Raw genomic sequence first — 27,405 nt, 5'->3', positions numbered from 1 at the left:
GACCCAACTCCTTTTGAAGAAGTAACTCTTTGATCTCTTTTTAAGATCGAACATCTAAAATGCCACTAGGCTATTGTAAGGATTTTTTTTTCTGGTTATTGACCTGCTTACCTTTCTGCTTAAGTCTTAGTTCTGGTTGTTTATATTTTCCTAGAAAAGCTTTTATTTCATCAAGATTCTATTTGTCATCATAACACATTTGTACATAATATTTCTCTTTTTTTAAATGTCTTTATTGGAGTATAATTGCTTTACAATGGTGTGTTAGTTTCTGCTTTATAACAAAGGGAATCAGCTATACATATACACATATCCCCGTATCTCCTCCCTCTTGCGTCTCCCTCCCACCCTCCCTATCCCAACCCTCTAGGTGGTCACAAAGCACCGAGCTGCTCTCCCTGTGCTATGCGGCTGCTTCCCACTAGCTATCTATTTTACATTTGGTAGTGTATATATGTCCATGCCACTCTCTCACTTCGTAACAGCTCACCCTTCCCACTCCCCTTGTCCTCAAGTCCGTTCATAATATTCTGTTAACTTAAAAATCTTCACCTTATCTATCAATATTCCCTTTTCTTCCCAATATTCTATATTTGTATTTTCTATCTTTTTCCTCAGAATTACATTTTAACAATAAACTAATGGATACGTGTGATGGTTTTATGGTTTATCATTCCCTTATATTTTACATCTTATATCTTCTTTGTTAAGGACAATTTTTGAGAATTAAATTACAGTGCCTACCCATATTTTGAAAAGTTTTAAAGCAGGGTTATAGTGGAGCATACACTCCACTACAGGTAGGAGGGCATGCCATGACCAATGGATCACCCAGGTTCCTTTCATGCATGAGCTACTCTCAGCTCTTCTCTCATCAAACACTGCCTTCAGTGTTTCTCCTGCTCCTCAATCTCAGGTTTGGAGAATTTCCCCCAATATGGGCATTGGAAGTTTCCCCAGCACCAGTGGTTTTCTTCAGAAGCAGTGCATCTTGAACCAAGAGGCCATCTGAAGAATCAGACCCTAGCAGGGTGACTACGTTGCCCTCAGACCTTGCAAAGAAAGGAGAAACTCTTGGGATAGATGGCCCCCAAACAGAAGAAGCAGCTGCTCCTGGACAAAAAGGCTGCAGTGCCTTGGATGACCCCTGCCCCTTCACAGAAGGCTGCTCTTACTGTGGCTTAAAGTTAGGTCTACTGGGAAAGGTCCAGAGTGTGAGCTCTGCCAGTGAGTGAGGACCGTCTTCTGGGTTTCAGACTTCTCATTGTATCTTCACATGGTGGAAGGGGCCAGCTAGCTCTCTGGGGACTCTTTTATAAAGGCACTAATCCCATTCATGTAGGCTCCACCCTCAGGACCTAATCACCTCCCAAAAGTCTCACTCCTAATACTCATCTTGGGCTTTAGGTTTTCAACATGAATTTTGGGGGAGGTAAAAACATTCAGATCATAGAACCCAGAGAATCTGCTGCTCTGGAGCACCTCAGAAGTTGCCAAGGAAAATGCTGGCAGATGGAGAGATGGTGGCACAGGGCCAAGGGGCATAACAGTTCCTAGGTCCGATGTAGCCTTGTCAGCTACAGGTGACGTATAACTTATGAGGACTATATCTGATGTCATGAACCACCAGACTAGTTAGTGTGGCATCCAGGAGCAGCCATGATGAATGCAAGGGCTCTGAGGTTGCTTGAAAATACTTTCAGGGAAGACTGTGGTGAGCAGAACCATCTGCATCGACTCCAAAGCTACTAAAACATTGCCCCCAAGTCCCTTACTGAGATACCTCTTATATCCTCTGGAATTGTAAGGCCTACTGCCCAGAGTGTCTCACCGAGAAGCCGATGACCCAGGATTCCAGGCTGGGAATGGAAGACGTTCCTCTGAGGAAGATGCTTGGGCCACCATGGAGCTATCTGAGCTGGTTGAACTCAAGCGGAGACAGCACCTGCTTCAGAATCCCCAGGGCAACTCTTGGCAGAGGGGCCCTGGTGTAACTGGGGAGGCAGAGGCAGTAAAGTAGAGAAAGCCTGGGGAACAGAAGCTCTCACTTCAGGAGAAACAGGCAGCGGACCAGTGGAAATTCTACCAGCCTACACTCTTGGGAGCAAAGGACACTGGGGAGAGAATCCACCTCATATTTAATATCCATTGAGATGCCACGTCACATGCTGTGTTCTGGTGTAGCTTATGTGTTTCCTCTGGATGTGGGAGTTCTCTCTCTCATACGAGCCCTTTGTTGCAGACTCTGTATTTTGCACAGTGATTCTTCTTGTAGCCCAGCACCAGGTATTGTCTGGCTCACCCCTGGGACCCCAGAGGAGCCACCCTCCTGAGGACTCGGTCCTCCTTGGGATTCACTTTTAAGGTGCCAGAACAGTTTCTTTTGTAAAGGATGAGTATTTATTTAGGTCCCAGTCGGTATGTGGAAAATAATTTAAAGTGTTTGGATGGTTTCTCATCTTTCCTTCTTTCGCCACGCTGAGTCAAGCCTTTAAAAGGTCAACTCCTTCACTTGTTAAAACACAGAGGAATTTTTAGTGTGTGTTTGTACAAACTGCTAAGTAGCTTTGCTACAAGGCCTCTGTTAAAAGAGAAACATAAATTATTTTACTCCTTTTATTATTCACTGCAATTTCTTTTATATTTATATTCACATTCACCTGACTCCTTGATTTTGATTCATGTTTCGGTCAGCTAGAGAATATACTCAATTCATTCTCTTCAGACAGGGTACTGCTGTGGTGGTGTAATTTCAGAAATTTTCAATGTCAGAGAAATTTCACTTATTTTTTTTACATAATGATAATTTGGGGGTGTATACAATTCATTGGGTAATAATAGTATTTTTGCTTAAATTTTTTATGCCATTTAGACCTCTGTAAGAGAAGTCTGATACCAAAGTAATTTTGGTTTAGTTTTAACAATTTTTTTTTCTGCCCAAATCTCTGTAGGTTGTTTTCATTATCCTTGAACATTTAAAAGAGAAAAAATTTTTTTTATGGAAGTATAGTTGATTTACAATGATTTCGGGTATACAGCAAAGTGGCTCATTTATACATACTCAGTTATATATATATATATATATATATATATATATATATATATATATATATATAAATAAAATACACAATACATAAACATATTCTTTTTCAGATTCTTTTCCATTATACGTTATTATAAAATATTCTATATAGTTCCCTGTGCTATACAATAGGTCTTTTCGTTTATCTATTTTATATATAGTAGTGTGAATATATTAATCTTTGAACTTTATTAACGTCTCCTGGTTAATGCCCAGCTCTAGGGAAATTTCTGGAGGCTTGATACTCTGTCTTCTCTCTTTGTTCCTTGTAGAATATCTCTCTACTTAACATGTACTGGTTCTCTTACACCTGCCCCCCACATTTCTTATCTTTTCATTAGCCTTTTCATCACTTTTTATGTGTTTTTACTTGAGTTCTGAAATAATACCTTTTCATTCACTGCTTCTGTTTTTTGGTTTTTGGGTTTTTTCCCCCATATCCAGTCTGCTCCACGCTGCCTTCACTGCATTTTCTATTTTGATAATCATGTTTTTCATTGGAAAGCTATTCTTGTAGCCACACATTATTCCTTTTGTTCTTAAATTCAGTATCATCCCAAATCACAGTGAAAGTGAAAAATAAGATTTATATTTTTGTTCTGTTAACTGTTAGCTGGAAAGGTCTGTGTGTGTTTATAGTTCAACATGGTGAGACCTGATATTTTTCTGCTGAAAAGCATAGTGCTGACTGTATGAACCTGACTATCCTTATACCCTCCCAACCTCCTTAATACCCCTGATACGAAGTTCTAGAAGTCACTGTGTACCATGGCAACATGGGTATCTCAGTACTAAAGAGGCTGTTTCTTTTAGTGGTGGTGAAAAAAAAGCCAGCTTGAACTATTGCCTCATGAGAAGGTTTTTTTATTATATTCCATCAGATGAAAGACTATATGCCTACACTTTGCCAATATTCATCCCGATACATTTTTGAAACATAAAACTCTTCAATTTCTTGAGCACCCTTTTCTTCTTTTGAACTAGAATCCAAGCAGCGGAGGCCCATCACCTTAAAGCCTCTTAAATGGCACACGTAATTATTCTTTGACTTTACTTTTCCTAGGGCTGCATTCTCAAGTAATTTAATTTTCCTTTTGTTATATGTGGTTGGCATCAGCCTGCACGATGAGTTGGTGTCTAACACAACAATTTTGAAATAGTGTTTTTCTTTTATGTCTCATGATTACTGTAGGGTGTAACTCGATCTTGGTATACACCAGAATGTCAAGTGGCCACAGCTCAATTCTTCCTGTGGAGAGTCAGAAAGCCAGCATGCATTACTAATCTATTATATTGCATATTAAACAAATCCAAAATTTGTCCAGTTTCTTCCATAAAAGCCAGAGTACTTTTGTAATCACAATATAATATTTGTCCACTCCCTTCTCTGTAATTTAGTATATCTTGGATGGCCAAGTACTCCTACATGGATGGTAAGAATCACTCCTTTCCCCTGTGAAAGGAGGCAAAGAATGTGGTATCAGTGAATTAGAATGAGTCTGGTTGGAGATCACATCTTGGGTTTGATTCTGGCACCAGTATTTACTACTAAATTATGCTCTGAGCCTTATATTTTCTCATCTGTTTTTTAAAAAAAGAAAAAAGCTAATAACATGTCAGCCAGCTGAATTTGTCAGTCTGTAACTTCTGCCTTAGACTTTTTTTTTCCTGACTAACCCAATTCAGGACAGAAAAACAGTTGCTCCTTGGCTGTGAAGGCAGTAGCTATTCGGGTTCATTTATGCCCAGGCCAGGATCTGGTATTTTGCATTCTAGGATTAACCAAATCCTTGGGCCCTGCTCATTCTGGAAGGGAAGGCTTTCACAGGCTTGTTATAAGGAATCCAATAGGTAATACCTGTAAAGTATTGGTTTTTACTTATTTCATGTAAGGTGCTTTTGGCTGCAGAAAATTTCACTGTCAGAGGCTTAAATTATAAGGAATTTTTTGTTTACCTCAGAATTCTGGTGATACGTGTCTGTAGGTTTGACTCAACAGTTTCACCAGGGCCCCTGGTTGGTTCTTCTCCATGCATCCACTCTGCCATTCTTGGAATGTTGGCCCATAGTTGCAAGAGGGCATGCTGACTTGTTGCCTCATGGCTTCAAGATGGCTGCCTCCACTCCAAGCATTAAGTTCTCACCCAACTACGTTCAGAGACAGAAAATGAAGGAAGTGGAGTGCAACAGAGACTCTCCTCTTCTTTCTTTGTGAGAAAAGAAGTTTCCAGAGGATTCCCTCTCCCCATAGACTTCCCTTTATGTCTCCAAGGCCAGAACGAGTAATACTCCTAGCTTGTAGGAAGGCTAAGAAAATGAGTACATGAGTATACTTTCTTAGCTTCTATAGTGAGAAGCAGGTCAGGGAGAATGGGTGAGAATGCCTGCTAGGTCTTCCACAAAGGGATCTGTTATGCCCTCAGGAGTGTTCTCTCCTTCATCTCTCCATCGCATCTGAATGAATTAACCCTTCTTTGTTACATAGCAGACCACATCTTAATGTGTACAAGTTAAATGAGCAGTTTACTTGTTAAACATTAACTGATTATAGTAAACACAACTGTAATCAGACTTTCCTACAAAACTCTATATATCCTTTCATTTACATAACAATTTCATATCCATTATCTCAAATCATCTTCATAATAATGCTGTGAGATCAAAATTTTAATTTCTCTTTATATATGGGAAACATGGAGATTAAAATTATGATCATACAGCTCACCAGTGGTAGACAGGGAGCCTTAATTCCTTGACCAAAGCTACTTTACAGTGCTTTTCATGCTGTTTGTAAACCATATCCTGAGGTAGGAAAATTAGACAGAAAGGATATCTCCTGTTTTCTCACAGTAGGGTAAACTTCTGGTACCTTTTCTAATGGGAAGAAAATAATGAAGCTTTACATCCAGTTAAAACCTCCACTGTTCCTTTTTGGGAAACAGTAGTACCTCATAAAATATAAAATGGGAATTTCCCTTGATCCAACAATCCCAGGCTATAAATTTTAAATAGGGATATAGAAACAGAAAGGCAAAAGGGCTTATCTCCAATTTGTATTTAGCATTGTTAATACTAACGAACTGTGGAAATAATCTAAGTGGTCATGAGTAGGGAACTACTGAAGCAAATTATGGTATATGTGTACAAGAGAACCACGCATCTGGTAATTATTGTAAAGCAATGTCATTTATGAAAATTGATGCAATCACTGATTAAAAATTCCCAAATAGCAGACTGAGTCCAATAGCACATTAAAAAAAAAGAATACATTATGATCAAATGAGGTTTATTCCAGGAATGTAAGGATGATTCAATTTTAGGGAATCTGTAAACATCTGTGAAAGGCAGATGATAAAATTCAATAAACATTCTTGATACAAAGCATTCAAAAGAACTGATTGATGCTTCCTTAATATGATGAAATCTGTAGCGTTCTTAATCTGCTTAATATTGAAACCATAGCCCCTTTCCCACTAAACTCAGGAAGAAGGCAAAGCTGGCCATTTTCTCCACTTTATTTAATATTGTGTTGGATTTACTGGCCAATATAATCATAGAGATAAAATATTTAAAGACACGAGAATTAGAAAAGAAGAGATAAAAACTATCTCTACCAGTGATATGGGTGCAGTATACCTGGAAAACATAAAAGTCCTAAAAAATAGAACTAATTGAAACTGATTCAAACTAAGAGAGTTCAGTAAGGTATCTGTATATAAAATTAGCCTGAAAAGTCAATAGCTTTAATATATACAAACAATAGTCTGCTAGAAAATAACAATGGAAGATCTCATTTAAAACAGCAACATCAAAAACAACAAAAGACAAACCACTTAGGAATAAACTCAAAGGAAATCTGCAAAATCTGTACAGGAAAACTTTCAAACACTCCTGAAAGATGCAAAAACACAAAATGAGATTTGAAAAAATGTAAAGACTTTTTTTTTTTTGCAGGGGAATAGGATGACAACATCATACAGATATCCATTCTTCCCCCTCCGAATGCCAAAAGGGTGGTTTTTGTTGGAGCTAAATAAGTTAATTCTAAATTTCATATGGAAAAATTAAAAAACCCAAATATCTAGGAAAATCCTGGAAAAGGAGGACACAATAGGAGGTCTGGCAAATTCTACGAGATTATGAAACAACACACTATTAGGTCTCTGTAATTAAAGCAGTGTGACAAAGGTGCATGAATAGATAGACAACCCAATGGAATAAAGTAGAGTCCTGAAGCAGACTGACATAGATCTGCAGTTGGTATATGATAAGGGTGGCATCTCAGATAACTGGGAAAAAGATAGACTTTTAAATGGATGATGTTAGAACAACTGGGAAAAGATAAAATTGTACCCATACTTTATACCATACACAAGGATAAATTCCAAATGAGATAAAGATCTAAATGTTAACAAAATAAAACCATACAGAGATAATAGAAATCATGGGTGAATTTTTTTATAACCTGAAAGTAGGGAAAGGTTTTCTAAATATGACACAATGCAAGAGCAATAAAAGGAATTTGACTTCAAAAATGTACAATCCTGGGCTTCCCTGGTGGCGCAGTGGTTGAGAGTCCGCCTGCCGATGCAGGGGACACGGGTTCGTGCTCTGGTCTGGGAAGATCCCACATGCCGCAGAGTGGCTGAGACCGTGAGCCATGGCCGCTGAGCCTGCGTGTCCGGAGCCTGTGCTCCGCAACGGGAGAGGCCACAACAGTGAGAGGCCCGCGTACTGCAAAAAAAAAAAAAAAAAAAAAGTACAATCTTTTGCATTGTAGAAAAAAATGTAAATAATGTCAACAGACAAATGGCAGAGAAAAAATATCTGCAACTTATATCAGACACAAAAGGTTAAATCACTAGCTATTGAAAATGTAGAAAGTATATGGTAATTAAACATATGGAAAGATATTCAACCGACTATAATGAGTGAAGGCAAATTAAAACTACACTATTGAAGGAGCTGAAAGGAGCGGGAATGAAAAAGAAAGGAGCTGGAATGAAAAAGACACTGAAGGAGACCTTCAAGATGGCCGAGGAGTAAGACGTGGAGATCACCTTCCTCCCCACAAATACATCAGAAACACATCTACATGTGGAACAACTCCTGCAGAACACCTACTGAACGCTGGCAGAAGACCTCACACTTCCCAAAAGCATCAGGAGTAGCAGATTAAATCTCCACAGTCAACTTGATGTACCCTGCATCTGTGGAATGCCTGAATAGACAGCAAATCATCCCCAAATTGAGGCAGTGGACTTTGGGAACAACTGTAGACTTGGGCCGTGTGGCTCACAGGGTTTTGGTGCTCCGGCTGGGTGTCAGGCCTGTGCCTCTGAGGTGCAAGAGCCGAGTTCAGGACATTGGCCCACCCGAGACCTCGTGGCTCCACATAATATCAAATGGCGAAAGCTCTCCCAGAGATCTCCATCTCAATGCTAAGACCCAGCTCCATTCAATGACCAGCAAGCTACACTGCTAGACACCCTACGTCAAACAACTAGCAGACAAGAATGTGATGCCACCCATTAGCAGAGAGGCTGCCTAAAATCATAATAAGGTCACAGACACCCTAAAACACACCACCAGATGTGGTCCTGCCCACCCGAAAGACAAGATCCAGCCTCGTCCACCAGAACACAGGCACTAGTCTCCTCCACCAGGAAGCCTACACAACCCACTGCGTCAACAGTAGCCACTGGGGGAAGACAATAAAAACAACAGGAACTACGAACCTGCAGCCTGCGAAAAGGAGAACTCAAACACAGTAAGTTAAGCAAAATGAGAAAACAGGGAAATATGCAGCAGGTGAAGGAGCAAGGTAAAAACCCACCAGACCAAACAAAAGAAGAGGAAATAGGCAGCCTACCTGAAAAAGAATTCAGAGTAATGATAGTAAAAATGACACAAAATCTTGGAAATAGATGCAGAAAATACAAGAAACATTTAAGAAGGACCTAGAAGAACTAAAGAGCAAACAAACAATGATGAACAACACAATAAATGAAATTAAAAATTCTTTCGAAGGAATCAGTAGCAGTATAACTGAGGCAGAAGAACGGATAAGTGACCTGGAAGATAAAATAGTGGAAATAACTACTGCAGAGCAGAATAAAAAAAAAAAAAAGAATGAAAACAATTGAGGACAGTCTTAGAGACCTCTGGGACAACATTAAATGCACCAACATTGGAATTATAGAGATCCCAGATGAAGAAGAGAAAAAGAAAGGGACTGAGAACATATTTGAAGAGATTATTCTTGAAATCTTCCATAATATGGGAAAGGAAATAGTCAATCAATCCAGGAAACACAGAGAGTCCAAGGAGACTCAAATCCAAGGAGAAACATGCCAAGACACATATTAATCAAACTATCAAAAATTAAATACAAAAAAAAATATTAAAGGCAGCAAGGGAAAAACAACAAATAACACACAAGGGAATCCCCATAAGGTTAACAGCTGATCTTTCAGCAGAAGCCCTGCAAGCCAGAAGGGAGTGACAAGACATATTTAAAGTGATGAAAGGGAAAAACCTACAACCAAGTAACCAAGATTACTCTACCCATCAAGGATCTCATACAGATTCGATGGAGAAGTTAAAACCTTTACAGAAAAGCAAAAGTTAAGAGAATTCAGCACACCAAACCAGTTTTACAACAAATGCTAAAGGAACTTCTCTAGGCAGGAAACACAAGAGAAGAAGACCTACAATAACAAACCCAAAACAATTAAGAAAATGGTAATAGGAACATACATATCGATAATTACGTTAAATGTAAATGGATTAAATGCTCCAACCAAAAGACATAGACTGGCTGAATGGATACAAAAACAAGACCCGTATATACACTGTCTACAAGAGACCCACTTCAGACCTAGAGACACATACAGACTGAAAGTGAGGGGATGGAAAAAGATATTCCATGCAAATGGAAATCAAAAGAAAGCTGGAGTAGCAATTCTCATATCAGACAAAATAGACTTTAAAGTAAAAACTATTACAAGAGACAAAGAAGGACACTACATAATGATCAAGGGATCAATCCAAGAAGAAGATATAACAGTTGTAAATGTTTATGCACCCAACATAGGAGCACCGCAATACATAAGGCAAAGCTAACAGCCATAAAAGGGGAAATCGACAGTAACACAATCATAGTAGGGGACTTTAACACCCCACTTTCACCAATGGATAGATCAGCCAAAATGAAAATAAATAAGGAAACACAAGCCTTAAATGATACATTAAACAAGATGGACTTAATTGATATTTATAGGACATTCCATCCAAAAACAACAGAATACACTTTCTTCACAAGTGCTCATGGAACATTCTGCAGGATAGATCATATCTTGGGTCACAAATCAAGCCTTGGTAAATTTAAGAAAATTGAAATCGTATCAAGTATCTTTCCCGACCACAACACTATGAGACTAGATATCAATTACAGGAAAAAATCTGTAAAAAATACAAACACATGGAGGCTAAACAATACACTATTTAATAACCAAGAGATCACTGAAGAAATCAAAGAGGAAATCAAAAAATACCTAGAAACAAATGACAATGAAAACACAACAACCCAAACCTATGGGATGCAACAAAAGCAGTTCTAAGAGGGAAGTTTAGAGCAATACAATCCTACCTCCAGAAACAAGAAATATCTCAAATAAACAACCTAACCTTACACCTAAAGCAATTAGAGAAAGAAGAATTAAAAAAACCCCAAAGTTAGCAGAAGGAAAGAAATCATAAAGATCAGATCAGAAATAAATGAAAAAGAAATGAAGTAAACAATAGCAAAGATCAATAAAACTAACAGCATTTTCTTTGAGAAGATAAACAAAATTGATAAACCATTAGCCAGACTCATCAAGAATAAAAGGGAGAAGACTCAAATCAATAGAATTGGAAATGAAAAACGAGAAGTAACAACTGACACTGCAGAAATACAAAGGATCAGGAGAGAACACTACAAGCAACTCTATGCCAATAAAATGGACAACCTGGAAGAAATGCACAATTTCTTAGAAAAGCACAACCTTCCGAGACTGAACAAGGAAGAAATAGAAAATATAAGCAGACCAATTACAAGCACTGAAATTGAGGCTGTGATTAAAAATCTTCCAACAAACAAAAGCCCAGGACCAGATGGCTTAACAGGCGAATTCTATTAAACATTTAGAGAAGAGATAACACCTATCCTTCTCAAACTCTTCCAAAATATAGCAGAGGGGGCAATCACCCTGATAAAACCAGACAACGACGTCACAAAGAAAGAAAACTACAGGCCAATATCACTGATGAACATAGATGTAAAAATCCTCAACAAAATACTAGCAAACAGAATCCAGCAGCACATTAAAAGGATCATACACCATGATCAAGTGGGGTTTATCCCAGGAATGCAAGGATTCTTCAATATACGCAAATCAATCAATGGGACACACCATATTAACAAACTGAAGAAGAAAAACCATATGATCATCTTAATAGATGCAGAAAAAGCTTTTGACAAAATTCAACACCCATTTACGATAAAAACCCTACAGGAAGTAGGCATAGAGGGAACATACCTCAACATAATAAAGGCCATATATGACAAACCCACAGGCAACATCATTCTCAACGGTGAGAAACTGAAACCATTTCCTCTAAGATCAGGAACAAGACAGGTTGTCCACTCTCACCACTATTATTCAACATAGTTTTGGAAGTTTTAGCCACAGCGATCAGAGAAGAAAAAGAAATAAAAGGAATCCAAATCAGAAAAGAAGAAGTAAAGCTGTCACTGTTTGCAGATGACATGATACTATACATAGAGGATCCTAAAGATGCTACCAGAAAACTACTAGAGCTAATCAATGAATTTGGTAAAGTAGCAGGATACAAAATTAATGCACAGAAATCTCTTGCATTCCTATACACTAGTGATGACAAATCTGAAGGAGAAATTAAGGAAACACTCCTATTTACCACTGCAACAAAAAACAATAAAATACCTAGGAATAAACCTACTAAGGAGACAAAAGACCTGTATGCAGAAAACTATAAACCACTGATGAAAGAAATTAAAGACGACACAAACAGATGGAGAGATATACCACGTTCTTGGATTGGAAGAATCAACATTGTGAAAATGACTATACTACCCAAAGCAATCTACAGATTCAATGCTATCCCTGTCAAACTACCAGTGGCATTTTTCACAGAACTAGAACAAGAAAATTCACAATTTGTAAGGAAACACAAAAGACCCCGAATAGCCAAAGCAATCTTGAGAAAGGAAAACGGAGCTGGAGGAATCAGGCTCCTGGACTTCAGACTATACTACAAAGCTACAGTAATCAGGACAGTACGGTGCTGACACAAAAACAGAAATATACATCAATGTAACAGGATAGAAAGCCCAGAGATAAACCCATGCACATATGGTCACCTTATTTTTGATAAAGGAGTCAAGTATATACAATGGAGAAAAGAGAGCATCTTCAAAAGTGGTGCTGGGAAAACTGGACAGCTACATGTAGAAGACAGAAATTAGAACACTCCCTAACACCATAGACAAAAATAAACTCAAAATGGATTAAAGACCTAAATGTAAGGCCAGACACTAGAAAACTCTTAGAGGAAAACATAGGCAGAACACTCTTTGACATAAATCACAGCAAGATCCTTTTTGACCCACCTCCTAGAGAAATGGAAATAAAAAGAAAAATAAACACATGGGACCTAATGAAACTTAAAAGCTTTTGCAGAGCAAAGGAAACCATAAACAAGATGAAAATATAACCCTCAGAATGGGAGAAAATATTTGCAAATGAAACAACTGACAAAGGATTAATCTCCAAAATGTACAAGCAGCTCATGCAGCTCAATATCAAATAAACAAACAACCCAATCCAAAAATGGGCAGAAGACCTAAATTGACATTTCTCCAAAGAAGACATACAGATGGCCAACAAAGACATGAAAGGATGCTCAACATCACTAATCACTAGAGAAATGTAATTCAAAACTACAGTGAGGTATCACCTCACACCAGTCAGAATGGCTGTCCTCAAAAATTCTACAAACAATAAATGCTGGAGAGGGTGTGGAGAAAAGGGAACCCTCTTGCACTGTTGGTGGGAATGTAAATTGATACAGCCACTATGGAGAACAGTATGGAGGTTCCTTAAGAAAATAAAAATAGAACTACCATCCCACCCAGCAATCCCACTACTGGTCATATACCCTGAGAAAACCATAATTCAAAAAGAGTCATGTACTACAATATTCATTGCAGCTCTGTTTACAATAGCCAGGACATGGAAGCAACCTAAGTGTCCATTGACAGATGAATGGATAAAGAAGATGTGGCACATATATACAATGGAATATTACTCAGCCATAAAAAGGAATGAAATTGAGTTATTCATAATGAGGTGGATGGACCTAGAGTCTGTCATACAGAGTGAAGTAAGTCAGAATGTGAAAAACAAATACCGTATGCTAACACATATATATGGAATCTAAAAAAAAAATGGTTCTGAAGAACCTAGGGGCAGGACAGGAATAAAGATGCAGACGTAGAGAATGGACTTGAGGACATGGGGAGTGGGAAGGGTAAGCTGGGACGACGTGAGAGAGTGGCATGTACTTATATACACTATCAAATATAAAATAGATAGCTAGTGGGAAGCAGCTGCATAGCACAGGGAGATCAGCTCGGTGCTTTGTGACCACCTAGAGGGTTGGGATAGGGAGGGTGGGAGGGAGACGCAAGAGGGAGGATTTATGGGGATATATGTATACGTATAGCTTATACACTTTGTTATTAAGCAGAAACTAACACACCATTGTAAAGCAATTATACTCCAAGAAAGATGTAAAAAAAAAAAACAGACAAAAAACCTGCACTATCCCTTGTGGAAGGGAAGTGGCTGGGAGGGGCTGGGGAAGGCTTCTGGTGTGCCATAACTGGATCTGGGTGGGGGCTTCCTAATTCTTCACTTTGTAAAATTTCTCAAGCTCTACACTTTAGATGTATGCAGTCCATTGTATGTTCATTACGCTTACCAAAAAAGGAAAAAGTTCTTAAAAAAAAATTCTGACAGATAACATTTCTTACTTATCAGATGGGCACAAATCCAAGTTTGACAACATGATCTGTTGGCAAGACTATAAAGGAAACAGGTGCTCTCATATATTACTGATAGAAGTGCAAAACTGCACAACTCTTTGAAAAGAAATCTGATAATATTAACAAAATACCCTTTGCCCTAGTAGTTTCATATCAGTAATTTATCCTAAATATATAACTCCAAAATAGCACAAGGTTATTCAGTGTTTCGTTTTGGGCAATATAATAAGAATGGAAACAAGCCAATGTTCATTAGCAGGAGACTGACTAAATAACCAATGGTACTTACACACAATAAACTATTATATGGCCATAGAAAAGAATAATGACGACCTCTGTGTATTAATAGAGACAGGAAAAAGCAAGGTGTAGAAAAGTGTATACAGAATTCTACCCTTTCTGGAAAGAAGAGAGAGAAATAAGAGTGCACACATGTGTTTGCGTAGTTTGGTCAAAAGAAATGAAGGAAAATAACATGGAAGCCAATGAAAGGTGCTATCCATTGGGAGAATGAGGGATGGGGCAGGGATTGGGATGGGAGTGAGACTTCTCTTTTTAAATTTTTTTTTTATTTTTTGGCTGCGCCACATGGCATGTGGGATCTTAGCTCCACAAGCAGGGATCGAACCCGTGCCGCCTGCAGTGGAAGTGCAGAGCCCTAACCACTGGACAGCCAGGGAATTCCTAAACAAGTTTTTAAAATTTTTTTTTCTAATTTTGAGTGAGACTTCCCTGAATGTGTTTTTTTGTATTGTTCTGAGTTCTGAAAGATGAAAAACTTTACATATTTAAATAATATAATTAAATCAAAGGGGAAGAGTGTGAAGTCCCCGAATTGAGAACAAACAAATGAACCTAATGATATATCAATCTGGAAACATAGCCACCCAGGGAACAGGGTTAATCCAAGTGAAGAATTTTTAATGCAGTATTGAGTTGTATTCTAAGGACAAAAAGAACTGCAATAAAATCTTAAACTTCACCGGGCAGTTGTATTTTTTGATAACACTTTTTTTTTTGATAACACTTTTAAAAGTATTATTTCAAAGCTATTGTAGGATAAAGCAAATAAGTAAATTTGCTAATGTTTTTGGGAAGCATGACTTTTATTTGAAGAGAAAATACATGTAAACATAAAAACAAAAATGATAGGGGAGAACCTATAATGTCAAATTTAGATTGGAAATATCAGTATGAATTCATGTTTTTGGTTTTTTTTTTCAATGTAAGAAGTTCTGACCACTGAAAGGTCCTTAAAACAATGACATCCCAATGACAATGAGCACATCTAGGGCCCAGATGTTGGTTTCTAAGTTGTTTCTCAGTAAGTTCCAGGTTTCCTTAGAGGAATGACTGATTTTAGATATGGTGCAAGGGAAGTCTAAGATGAGCCTGGGACACTTGTGTCACAGAAACCCAGGAATCACTCAAAGACTAATGGAATCATGTTATAAGTCACAAATATCAGGTGGAAGGAGTTCCCACTGACTGAACTTGGGATAATTTGAACGTCAAATGGAATAATGACTTTAATTATTTGCCGTATGTTGAATAAATAAAAACCCGAGTGCAGAGTGATACTAGATAGACAGATGGATAGGTACCATTTGCTGTACCATTGGTAGCATCATATCAACCTCCAGTGAAATAATTTATTCAAGAAATTGTTTTACCTAAAATGATTAGGTGACAGTTATGGGGTAACAGGATATTCTCAGCATCACTAAGTATTACCCACCAATTACTTGGTAATTGCAAAAGGAAATGCCTTTATGATGGAGACATCTAGAGTAACCACGTGGCTTGGTGATGAAAGTTGGTAGCATTAATAGCGGAATGGGACATCACTTGTCTTCTGATGTGATGGGACATGAAGTACAGAGTCTTGTTTGTAAGAGATATTTAGGAAATAGATAAAGCAAATATGGCAAAATGTAACAATGGTTGAATCTAAATGGTAGATACGAAGGTGATCATTGTATTAGACCTTCAACTCTTCTGCATTTTTAAAATTTTCATAATAAATTAGGGAAAAATGATTCCATTGATATGTACTTTATGGAAATACTTGGGAGACTACCAAGGACAAATTGTTGAATTTTAAATGCAGGTTAGAAAATATAGAAATCATTATTTATTTTTGTAAAATGTGTATAGTACACTAAAAATTAATACATTTGCACACCTATGTTCATAGCAGCACTATTTAAAATAGCCAAAAGGTGGAAACAACCCAAGTGTCCATCCTTGAATGAATGAATAAGCAAAATGTGATATATACACTCAATGGAATATTAGTTAGCCTTACAAAGGAAATTCTGATACATGCTACACTATGGATGAACCTTGAGGACATTATGCCAAGTGAAATAGCCCAGTCACAAAAAGAGAAATACTGTATGATGCCACTTATGCGAAGTACCTAGAGTAGTCAAGTTCATAAAGACAGAAAGTAGAATGGTGGTGGCCAGGAGCTGGGGGAGGGAGAAATGTGGAGCTGTTTAATGGGTACAGAGTTTCAGTTTTGCAAGGTAAAAAGAGTTGTGGAGGTTGGTTGCACAACAATGTGAACATACTCAACACTCCTGAACTGTACACTTAAAAATGGTTAAGATGGTAGATTTTATGTGATGTGTATTTTACCACAATTAAAATTAAAAAATCAGTAGACACGTATGCAGAGAGTTGTTATTTCTCTAAGTTAGTTTCAATTTTTAGGAAAATGGATTTTTCAGGAAACAATAGAAATTGTCCACACAGCCTGAGAATTTTGTCAGAAGACACAAAAATCCTTTGTCCCATGAGGTGAGAGGCCAAGTGGCCCGCCGGGCACCTCCTCTGCATTTGGGTTGCCATGAAAAGCTTGGCCTGCTGACCTCTTGACTGGGCGGGGAGAACCTGAGACCCAGCGGCAGGGCCCTTCCAGGAACAATGCTTTGCTTGGTGTCTGGCCAGTGAGGAGGCGAAGTTTGCAGGCTGTTGTTGACCCAGTGCTGGCCCGCCTGCCTCGTCCTTCACACCCATTCCAGCCCCTCACCTTGCCTGACTGCACCCTGGGGTGACTCCTGCCCTCACAGCTTCCTCCACTTCAGAGCCAGGCTTTGATCTCACCTCCCAGGATCCAGTTTCTGTTGAAGTCCATCACTGCTTCAGATCTACGGGTTATTACCCGCACAGCATCCCAAGCAGATGATTCATTTCAACCCTGGCTGATCTCTACATTTTGACCTTCTGGCTCTATCGGGTTCCAGGCCCTTTATCCTAGCTGTGATGGAGAACCTACATCTTGACTATGAAGACGTTCATATAAACATACAAGCCATGAAAATCTTCTTTTCCAAAACTTTCAGTGTAGCAGTACTAGCATTTATAGCCACATGGGATTTTGAAAAAAATGACTTATACAGTTCTATTTTGTTTCCCATTAAATTAATATTTTCTGTTTTACTTAAGGCACTGTCAACATAACCTCAGTATCATACTGTGCCCTCTTTTTTTCAAATATTTTGAAAACTTAGAAAAGTACAGAGAACATCATAACAAACACCTGTGTTCAGACTCCCCAGGATTAACCAATGTTAACATTTTGTAGTGATTGTTTCAAGTCTAGAATTTTCATTTTACTTCTGTATATGGACAGAGCTGGCCTCGGGAAAACAGTGAAGTTAGCAGAGTTCCTTTCCTGCTGCCCCCTTCCCTGGCAGTTGACTGACCAGGCATCCACGGCCCTTGGTTCTTCAGTGGCCCGTGTGGTGCCTCTCCCAGAACAGCTGTGCTGGCGGCTGTTCCAGGGCTCTAGATGGAACAGTGGAGTCCTCAACTGTATTAGAAACGAGTCCTGGTTATGAGTCACACAAAAAGTTCCAAGCAGAAAAAGGAAAGTTATTAGAACAAAGGAAACTTATTATCATAACTCTGCACGTGGATCTGTAGGCACCAGGCCTCAGAGAGGAAATGCATCCAGGAAATGAACAGCTGTTGGAATCCCAGCTTGCAGCTGCTTCTCTGTGCTTCACTCTTTATTCTTATCCAGTTCACCTGTTGGAACTTAGCCTCCCATGGCTCCTGTGTTTACATACGACATGACCAGCCACACGAAGAGACTGCCTAGCAGACCTTCAGTGGCAGTTCCACATGTCCGAGCAGGAGCATCTGATTGTCCCACCCTGGGTCAGATGTCCCCCTCTGAGGAGGGTGGCCAGGTCATGTACACAAACATGGCCGCCAGGCTCCCACTTCTGTGCTTCTGTGGATTCGGGGGCTGAGTTTCAAGAAGGAAACCCCCCTCTCCTGCACATGGGTGCAAAGCTTTCAGGGGACAATCACTGCACGCAACTGGAGTATCAGCCAAAGCTAGGCCTGACTCTCTAGCCTAAACACCTTGAACTTGGGAAAGCACAAGGAGATGGGGAGGATGAAGATAGCCAGGCCTGACAGCACACGGTACAGGGGCTTCGTGGGCGGCCTCTCTCCCTGAGAGGATCGTGGGTCAGGATCTGTGTATGGACCAAGAATCCCATATTATGGCTGGAGTATGCTCTATAGTTGATGCTAATGTTTCTATATTCCTTCCATGAATGTTTAGACTCTGATGCGCCAGGGACTTAACCGTGAGTGAGGAAGCAGTGACAGTCCAACTCCAAACTTCTCCAAAGGGCTTGCACTTTGATGTGAGCCCTGCATGTATAGTCTAGGAGGTTGGCTCCATGTTTGAGCCGTAGCGCATAACGTGAACACTTCCTTTTCCTTCTCCATTCACTCCCACTTCTCAAGGTCTGTGCTTGGGTTTTACCCTTGTAAGTCATTTCAAACATTTTCTAGAGTAAGCAGGGTCGATATTTCTAAATACGTAAAATGAGGTTATGTTTATATTTTTATGCTAGCTCATAGAAAATGAAATATAATCCTAATAATGGTACTATTTTGACCATATGGACAGTTATCATTTATAATATTTTTTCTGAAGAAATCTCAAACCCTGACTTGGGATGGAGAACAGGCATCCTCGCTGGAGGCTGTGGAGTGGGGTGAGCCTTACATATCACAGATAGTCTGCTGGCTATTATTTGCTCACGAAAAGCTACTTCTCTGGGCTCTTCTGCCCTCAGGTGTTGCAAATTTCACTTTTGGATCAGGGCTGCAACCTTACTCCACTTGATCAATAGCAGTGCCCTGAGTTTTAGATTGACAGTTGAATGCATGGAAACTCACCGAGCTTCACCCAACACCAAGATGGCTTAGCTTTAGGAAAGACACGGGGCTGGTGACCACACAGCGTGCAAGGTGACGGCGGGCAGTCTGTGGGCTCGGGCACAGGCTGGGAATACTTCCGGCTTGCTCTGCACGTAGGGTGTGCACTGGGTATGAGGGACGAGGCTGAGAACACGCAGACAAATTCAGTTCAGCGAAGCCATTCGCTTGGGGTCCCCTCAGCTTTTGTCCTTCCCTGTCTCAGCCCATTCCCAGCACAGCTGCACCTCACCAAAGCCCATTCCTATGATGACAGTTGAGACAGTGGGGCACAGGCGTCTGGTGCGTCCTCAGCAGGCTCTTGGCATCCTGCATTCAGCATACCCCTGTGGTCCCTTGACTCAGGGCTACAAGGACTCAACAACTAAGGCAAGAGTCAAATCCTCCTGTGTCTCTGAGGCTAAAGGGTCACAAACCAGCTGCTAACCCAGGGCCTCACCTTCCTCATGTTTGTATCTCAAGCACAGGGTCTGTCATACAATAAGTACTTGATAAGGTAATAGGTAATTGATAGGTATGATAGGTAACAGTCTCATGAATATTCGGTTTAGATCCCTGAACTTTAATTATTTTATATTCAAGTTGTTCATGCACCTAGTGTTTATAAGTAAGTAAATGATTGCCTAGCAGCAAAACTATTTTTTTCTATTTTAAGAATAACTTGTATCAAAGGTCTTTGGCTTTTATGCTGATAAAAGACATGGTGATTGTAACATAAAGTCCTGAACTGTTCTCTTTCAATCTGTCTTCCAGATTATTTGAATATATTTTGCTCTATAAGGATGGAGTGATGTTTCAGATTGAACAAGCCACCAAGCAGTGCTCCAAGATCACCCTGACAGACCCCTGGGACCCTCTAGACATCCCTCAGAACTCCACCTTTGAGGACCAGTACTCCATTGGGGGACCTCAGGAGCAGATCACCGTCCAGGAGTGGTCGGACAGAAAGTCAGCCAGATCGTGTAAGGGTTCAACAAAGTATTCAAGTATTGCATCTCAGGAAGCAGGATGGGAAATAATGTTTAAGTCCATTAAGGAAATTTAGAAGCTTAATCAAATTGTTTAACTCCATTTGCAGTCCCCAAATGTACTCTGCTAGTTGTGTAGTGCCGGGATCTAAGCAAGGCATTTGAACAAACACCTCAGCCTTCTAAGGCCCCCTGTAACTTTCTGCCACTTTGACTATTATGGGCTTGGCCTTGGCTCTGATGTTTCATGATGCCCTGGAGGTCTGTGACATGGAAGGTGTTTGTCTAAGTCACACATTAGATTTGGGTGCCTCCTTTTCCTTTCCCCCAAACACTAACTAAAGTTGCAGCGACCAGACCTACTGCCATTGTTATATCTGCTTTTATACATACATGTGAAGCTCTTCTCTGCAATGCTGCCAACACACCTTCCCCAAGGCTGTTTCAAAAACACAGGCCTTTGTGCTGTGGAAAACAGTATGATGGTTCCCTCCAAAGTGAAGCACAGAATTACCGGATGACCCAGCAATATAGGGCATATACCCTAAAGAACTGAAAGCAAGGACTCAAACAGATATTTGGACATCCATGTTCATAGCAGCATTATTCATCAAGGCCAGAGGTGCAAACAACCCAAGCGTCCATCAGCAGACAAATGGGTACACAAAGCTGGTGTATACATACAGTGGAAAATCACTGAAGCTTAAAAAGGAAGGAAATTCTGACACATGGTACAACATGGATGAACCTTGAGGACATTATGCTAAGTGAAAGAAGCCAGTCACTAAGGGATAAATACTGTATAATTTCACTTATATGAGGTACCTAGAATAGTCAAAATCATAGAGACAGAAAGTAGAATGGTGGTTTCCAGGGACTGGGGGGAGGGAGGAATGGGGAGTTAGTGTTTAATGGACAGTTTCAACTGGGGGATATGGGAAATTTCTGGAGATGGATGGTGGTGACGCTTTCATAACAATGTGAATGTACTTAGTGCCACCAAACTGTACTTAAAAATGGTTAAAATGGTCTATTTTATGTATATTTTGCATAATTAAAAATACACACATTTTGCCTGTCTTGTACATTAAAAACTCAACTTGCCTTCCTCCTATAGATGAAACCTGGATTGGCATTTATACACTCAAGGATTGTTATCCTGTCCAGGAAACCTTCACCAAAAATTACAGTGTGCTATTGTCCACACGGTTTTTCGACATACAGCTGGGCATTAAAGACCCGTCGGTGTTTACCCCGCCAAGCACATGCCAGACAGCCCAGCCGGAGAGGATGAGCGAGGACTGCTCCTGATAAGCGTGTGAACACGGAAGGGACAGCATCAGACATCAGATGCCAGCCGCCCCAGCTCGAACCAGATTTGAGACTTGAGAGATGAGACTCTCATTAGAGATAAATATCATAATTCTAGGAAGATAAACTTCGATGTGTGTTTTGTTTTGTTTTGTATGTGTGGTTGTGACTACTTGGGCTAGGTTTACAAAAAGGAATGGAATGGAGAGTATGTGATAATATATGAAGAGATGGCTAACACGGGGACCTCAGATGTTTCCGAAGCCTGTCTGAGAGCTGCGCTTTCTGTGTGCAGGTGTATGGGAAGTGCGGTGGCATACACGGGGCGAGGGGAGGGCCAGCAGGGGTGAATGTGTTGTTATCGACCTTACTGGGAATTGCTAGATGGCTGGCACATGGTGATAAAAAGAGCAGAACGACTTGGGTCAGTTTTGGTATTAATGCCCCAGCTCTCTACAGACAATGACCCGCTTGTTGCCTGCGCCAGGGTAGTGGCTGAGCCCACTGCTGCATGCCTCCAGCACCTCCTTTTCCCCCACCCTGTGCTCCCTTGGCTGCTGACGGTGTGATGCCTTAAAATCCCTTCCGGCCTTAAGAGCTTTATGGCGTGACCCAATGGATGTAAACATTTGGGGAGGAAATGAAAGGCTGTAACACAAAGTAATGATTCCTCTAAAGATATATTTTAAACAGGAGGGTTTGGAAAATCTTAATGTCTATTTCTGGGTAAGCATGAGCCATATATGCTTCCTTTTTTTCTATGCAAGAGTATTGATATATGTGCTGAATCATCACATACTTGTCAAGAGACCTGTAGAGACAGGTAGCATTCTAACATTAGCACTGAACTGGGAGTCAGGGGACTATTGTTTCTGAAATCCAGGACAAGAATTACCTTGTACTGGAACTCCTTTGATTCACTAGACATATTATGCTTCCCCTCACCTCTGCATCCCTGGGGCAGCGTTTCACAGCCTCTTTGTCTATCTGACTTCTGCTCAGCCTTCCCAGGTCAGCTCATGCATGGCCTTTGGAGGCTGCTCCCAAGCCTGGACTGGGTACACCTCGCAGCTTGAACATGCTAGTCTGACAATGCTCACTAGGCTGTGTCTAAATTTCCTGCTTCCTGGATGCTCTCACTCACTAACCTGGCTATGAGCGCCGTGAGTACGGGTACCATGTTCTGTTTACTTTTATATGCCCAGCACCAAGTGCCTGGCACGTGGTCAGTGCCCTAAACATATGTAGAGTGGAGAATGCTAGCCTCTCTGGTCCTTACTTCCTCATCTGTTAAATGGGATTGGGTTTGCTGATCTCTAGGGAGATATCTAGTAATAAAATTTATCATTCTAGATTCCTTCTACTATTGTGTTTTATCTGGCCATCTATCCATCATCTGTTACCAGGAGAAATGTGCGATGCTTATATTACGCTGAAAACAATCTGTATTACTCACAGTTTATCTATATTGTTTCAATAAACAAATTTAATTGCATTTCTAAGTGTTTTTTGATATATTTGTTTTTGTAATAAATATGGGTTATCTTGGCTATAAGGGAGTTAAAATGCTTCTCTAATGAATAAAGTGCTTCCTGTGATCTACACCAAATTCATTTTCCTTTCTCAAAAGCCTGCTCTTCCTCTTAAAGTCCAGTTGCCTGGGTCAGAAGCCTCAGAGTCATTCTTGACCTATATTTTCTCCTTCAGTCCTCATAGGCAGTTAGTGTCCCGAGTCCCATCAGAGTAAAGCTACTGCCTCTTGTCCATCCCCTCAGCAGGCACCACCAAGGTCCAGGCTCTTAGCACTGCTGGCCTTTGCAAGATCTCTATACACTCTGTCCTTGTCCTCGTTCTAGAAGCCAACCTCTGTTTGTTCGTTTGTTCATTCATTCATTCATAAGCCAGTCCTGAATCCCTGTTGTCTCCAGTGCCCATGCGGGTTCCTAGAGTCACAGAGTAGCGTGCAGCCCAGTCAAGGTCGGAATCTGGAATGACACCTGGGGAAACTTTCACAGCTGCCTTCGAGGCGGTCCAACCTGATCAAGCCTTTGTGACAGCATTTCCCCCACTTTCTCTCTCTCCACCCAAAAGATAGCCCCGCTCCATTCCAAACTGCACACCCCTCTTAGTTAGCCTCGGATCTTCGCATCTGCCCACCCCAGTCCACAGCCCCACTCAAAGCAGAAAGGAAGGGAACTCATTCTATCCAGGACACGTGAAGTGGGTGCTTTTCGTTTTTCAGTTTGCCCGTTCTGGTCGTTAAACCCCTTCGCAGTTAAGCCAAGTCTTCCTTCCAGAAGGATTTTATATCTGGTGGGACCTCAATACACACCTGATGGTTGCCCTGCCCCTGTGGTTCTCCACTGCCTACAGGTAAAGCTGAGGCTCTATAGCCTGGTGTCCAAGGCCCTTTTGATCAGGCCCTGACTCCCTCTCCAGCCTCGGTCCTTGGCACTGTTCTCTCTTTCCCAATGGCCACAAGAGCCTGAGAAGTGAAGCTTGGGTTACCTCTGACTATAGGGGGTTTTCTCAGTCACCAATCTTGTGTAAAACTCGCTAGTGGCCATCATAGTAAAAACTAACAGTGCTCTTGAATAGGGCAGGAACTGGTTCGTATTAGTGAAGAGGAGCATCTGATGCCTCACTTATCTGCAGACAGGGATGCCATTCCTGACGTGGGCCTGCACCAGGCTTGGGTCCCACTTTGCGGACCCCCTGGCTCATGTGTTGCTGATCCTTTATGCTATGTCGGAGCAACTTCCTTGCACCCCTCCCAAGGCAAACTGCCAGGATCCATGCGAGCCCCGTGGTCTTCTCTACCTTCTGCCTTCAACTCTAAAGGCCCAGCCCTGGGAAAGAGCCATCCCTCCCTCTCCCACTGGCCCATGTGGAGTGAAACAGGCCTGGCCCTTCTGGCCCCAATTGTTCTAATTATCAGGGTGACTTTCTTACAAGAAGCTTTGCTAATTGAGATAATGCTGCATTTCCTAAGATTAGGATACAGTATTCAAAATATGAAAGCATTTAAATATTTTTAAAAGGCCAGAAAGTTTAGATCTCTGAGGAAATTTCCTGTGAAGTACTAAATTTCCCACCAAGCTAAATTCCACACCATTTGAAAACTCAATACTCACCCCTTGCTGGATTTTCTTTACTAACTCCACCCTCTCAATTTTCCCTCTGTTTTAAACTGGTGTATTCACCTGTGCCACACGGTGGTGGTTTTCAGTTTTTCCAAGCATGTGGATTGTGTTTTCCTCCATCTACTGAAGGCACCTCAGATGCAGGAACAGCGTCCTTGCTGTTCTGCTGACTTCAGTTGGAGGAGAGAATGAGCCTCCTCAGCTGAAGTCTTGTGAGTAATGTATGAGATTTAAAGGCCTTGTGGGTGGCCATCTTTTTAAAATGATAAACTTAACTTCATATATGGATATTCTAGCATCAATAATCTTTTAAGAACTCTGCTAGGATAATTACAACTGAAATGTACTTTTGTTTTAAAGCAGAATTATTATTTCAGCAACGTGCAGAAAAAACATTGAGCTATAATTTATTGTATATTTTATTCAGGGAGAATGACACTTTTGTATCCCTACTTTAAAATTCATATTGTTTTCATTAGGGCAAATATTAACACATAGTTACCATATCTATTTCCTAATTAAGATGGAAAGGGTAATGTAGCTTCAGCAATCAGGAAGTGGGATGTAGTTATCCTATAATTTAGGAATAATTTGCAGTGGATACAACATTCATGGTATTCGGGTAATCTGAGTATACATGTGTGTGTTCTGTGCTGCAGCTACACCTATAACATTCCCAGTGGTACAGTGTATATTTATTTTAAAGTACATTTGTTCGAATTGGATAACTAAGTGCTCTTTTCCTTCATCAGTGTACTTTTTGATGACAAAATAAGTACTCTTCTTATTAAAATACGTCTGCTATCATTGCAATTTCACTTGAGCTCTATAATATCAATAAAGAAAACTATCAAAAAACACAATAAATTAAAGGTTATCTTGTGAAATCGTTTCTCAAACCTAAGGTACATTTTTAACTAACCTCTCAGCCTAGTTGATTAGTTCTCTCAGCCTGGAGAAAGGTTGGGAAAACACTGGTGTTAGTTTCCCAACCAGGAGGTACCAACCTAAACTTCTGAAAAATTCCCAGTTAACTAAATACACAAACTTGTTTGATAAACAGTATAGTCTCGGGCTAGAGTGGGTGGTTATATGAAATAGATATTTAGGGTCTCTTGATTTTGTTTCACTCCTCGTGGCAGAAGTGGTACCTTTGTTGTAGAGTCATGGTACAGCTGTCCTATCTTATGGAATAAGAACATCTTAGCAAAGCCAAGTTTTCCATTAAATTCTATTGGACTGGCCCAAATCCCAAAAGAACTTTTTGGCCAACCCAGTACTATAAAATGCAGAATTCTCTTCCAGGAAAAACAAAGTTGTATAAAAGCTAAATTGAAAACTTTTTTTTTCTTTTTTAAATTTTCTTGTATTTATTTTTTTTAACATCTTTATTGGAGTATTACTGCTTTACAATGGTGTGTTAGTTTCTGCTGTATAACAAAGTGCATCAGCTATACATATACATATATCCCTGTATCCCCTCTCTCTTGCGTCTCCCTCCCACCCTCCCTATCCCACCCCTCTAGGTGGTCACAAAGCACCAAGCTGCTCTCCCTGTGCTATGTGGCTGCTTCCCACTAGCTATCTATTTTACCTTTGGTAGTGTATATATGTCCATGCCACTCTCTCACTTCAGCCCAGCTTACCCTTCCCCCTCCCCGTGTCCTCAAATCCATTCTCTACGTCTGCGTCTTTATTCTTGTCCTGCCCCTAGGTTCATCAGAACCATTTTTATTTTTAGATTCCATATATATGTGTTAGCATACGGTATTTATTTTTCTCTTTCTGACTTACTTCACTCTGTATGACAGACTCTAGGTCCATCCACCTCACTACGAATAACTCAATTTTGTTTCTTTTTATGGCTCAGTAACGTTCCATTGTGTATATGTGCCACATCTTCTTTATCCATTCATCTGTCAATGGACACTTAGGTTGCTTCCATGTCCTGGCTATTGTAAATAGAGCTGCAATGAACATTGTGGTACATGACTCTTTTGAATTATGGTTTTCTCAGGGTATATGACCAGTAGTGGGATTGCTGGGTTGGATAGTAGTTCTATTTCTAGGAACCTCCATACTGTTCTCCATAGTGGCTGTATCAATTTACATTCCCACCAACAGTGCAAGAGGGTTCCCTTTTCTCCACACCCTCTCCAGTATTTACTGTTTGTAGACTTTTTGATGATGGCCATTCTGACTGGTGTAAGGTGATACCTCATTGTAGTTTTGATTTGCATTTCTCTAATGATTAGTGATGTTGAGCATTCTTTCATGTGTTTGTTGGCAGTCTGTATATCTTCTTTGAAGAAATGTCTATAGGTCTTCTGCCCATTTTTGGATTGGGTTGTTTGTTTTTTTGATATTGAGCTGCATGAGCTGTTTGTAAAATTTGGAAATTAATCCTTTGTCAGTTGCTTCATTTGCAAATATTTTCTCCCATTCTGAGGGGTGTCTTTTCGTCTTTTTTATGGTTTCCTTTGCTGTGAAAAAGCTTTTAAGTTTCATTAGGTCCCATGT

General features: G+C 40.2%; 1 protein-coding gene across 1 annotated transcript in view; it reads left to right on the top strand.

Annotated features, from left to right (window-relative positions):
* The window catches only part of EPDR1 (ependymin related 1), a 34,701-nt gene extending 11,394 nt beyond the window's left edge, over positions 1-23,307 (top strand). Inside the window, exons 2-3 of the mRNA XM_060020229.1 lie at positions 20,217-20,425; positions 21,549-23,307. Coding sequence (XP_059876212.1) covers positions 20,217-20,425; positions 21,549-21,742 — 403 coding nt within the window. The 3' untranslated portion in view covers positions 21,743-23,307. The remainder of the gene's footprint in view (positions 1-20,216; positions 20,426-21,548) is intronic.
* The last annotated feature ends 4,098 nt before the right edge of the window (positions 23,308-27,405 follow it).

This window comes from Delphinus delphis, chromosome 9 (genome assembly GCF_949987515.2).
Source record: "Delphinus delphis chromosome 9, mDelDel1.2, whole genome shotgun sequence".
NCBI lineage: Eukaryota > Metazoa > Chordata > Mammalia > Artiodactyla > Delphinidae > Delphinus > Delphinus delphis.
This window is presented reverse-complemented; position numbering and strand designations above follow the sequence as displayed.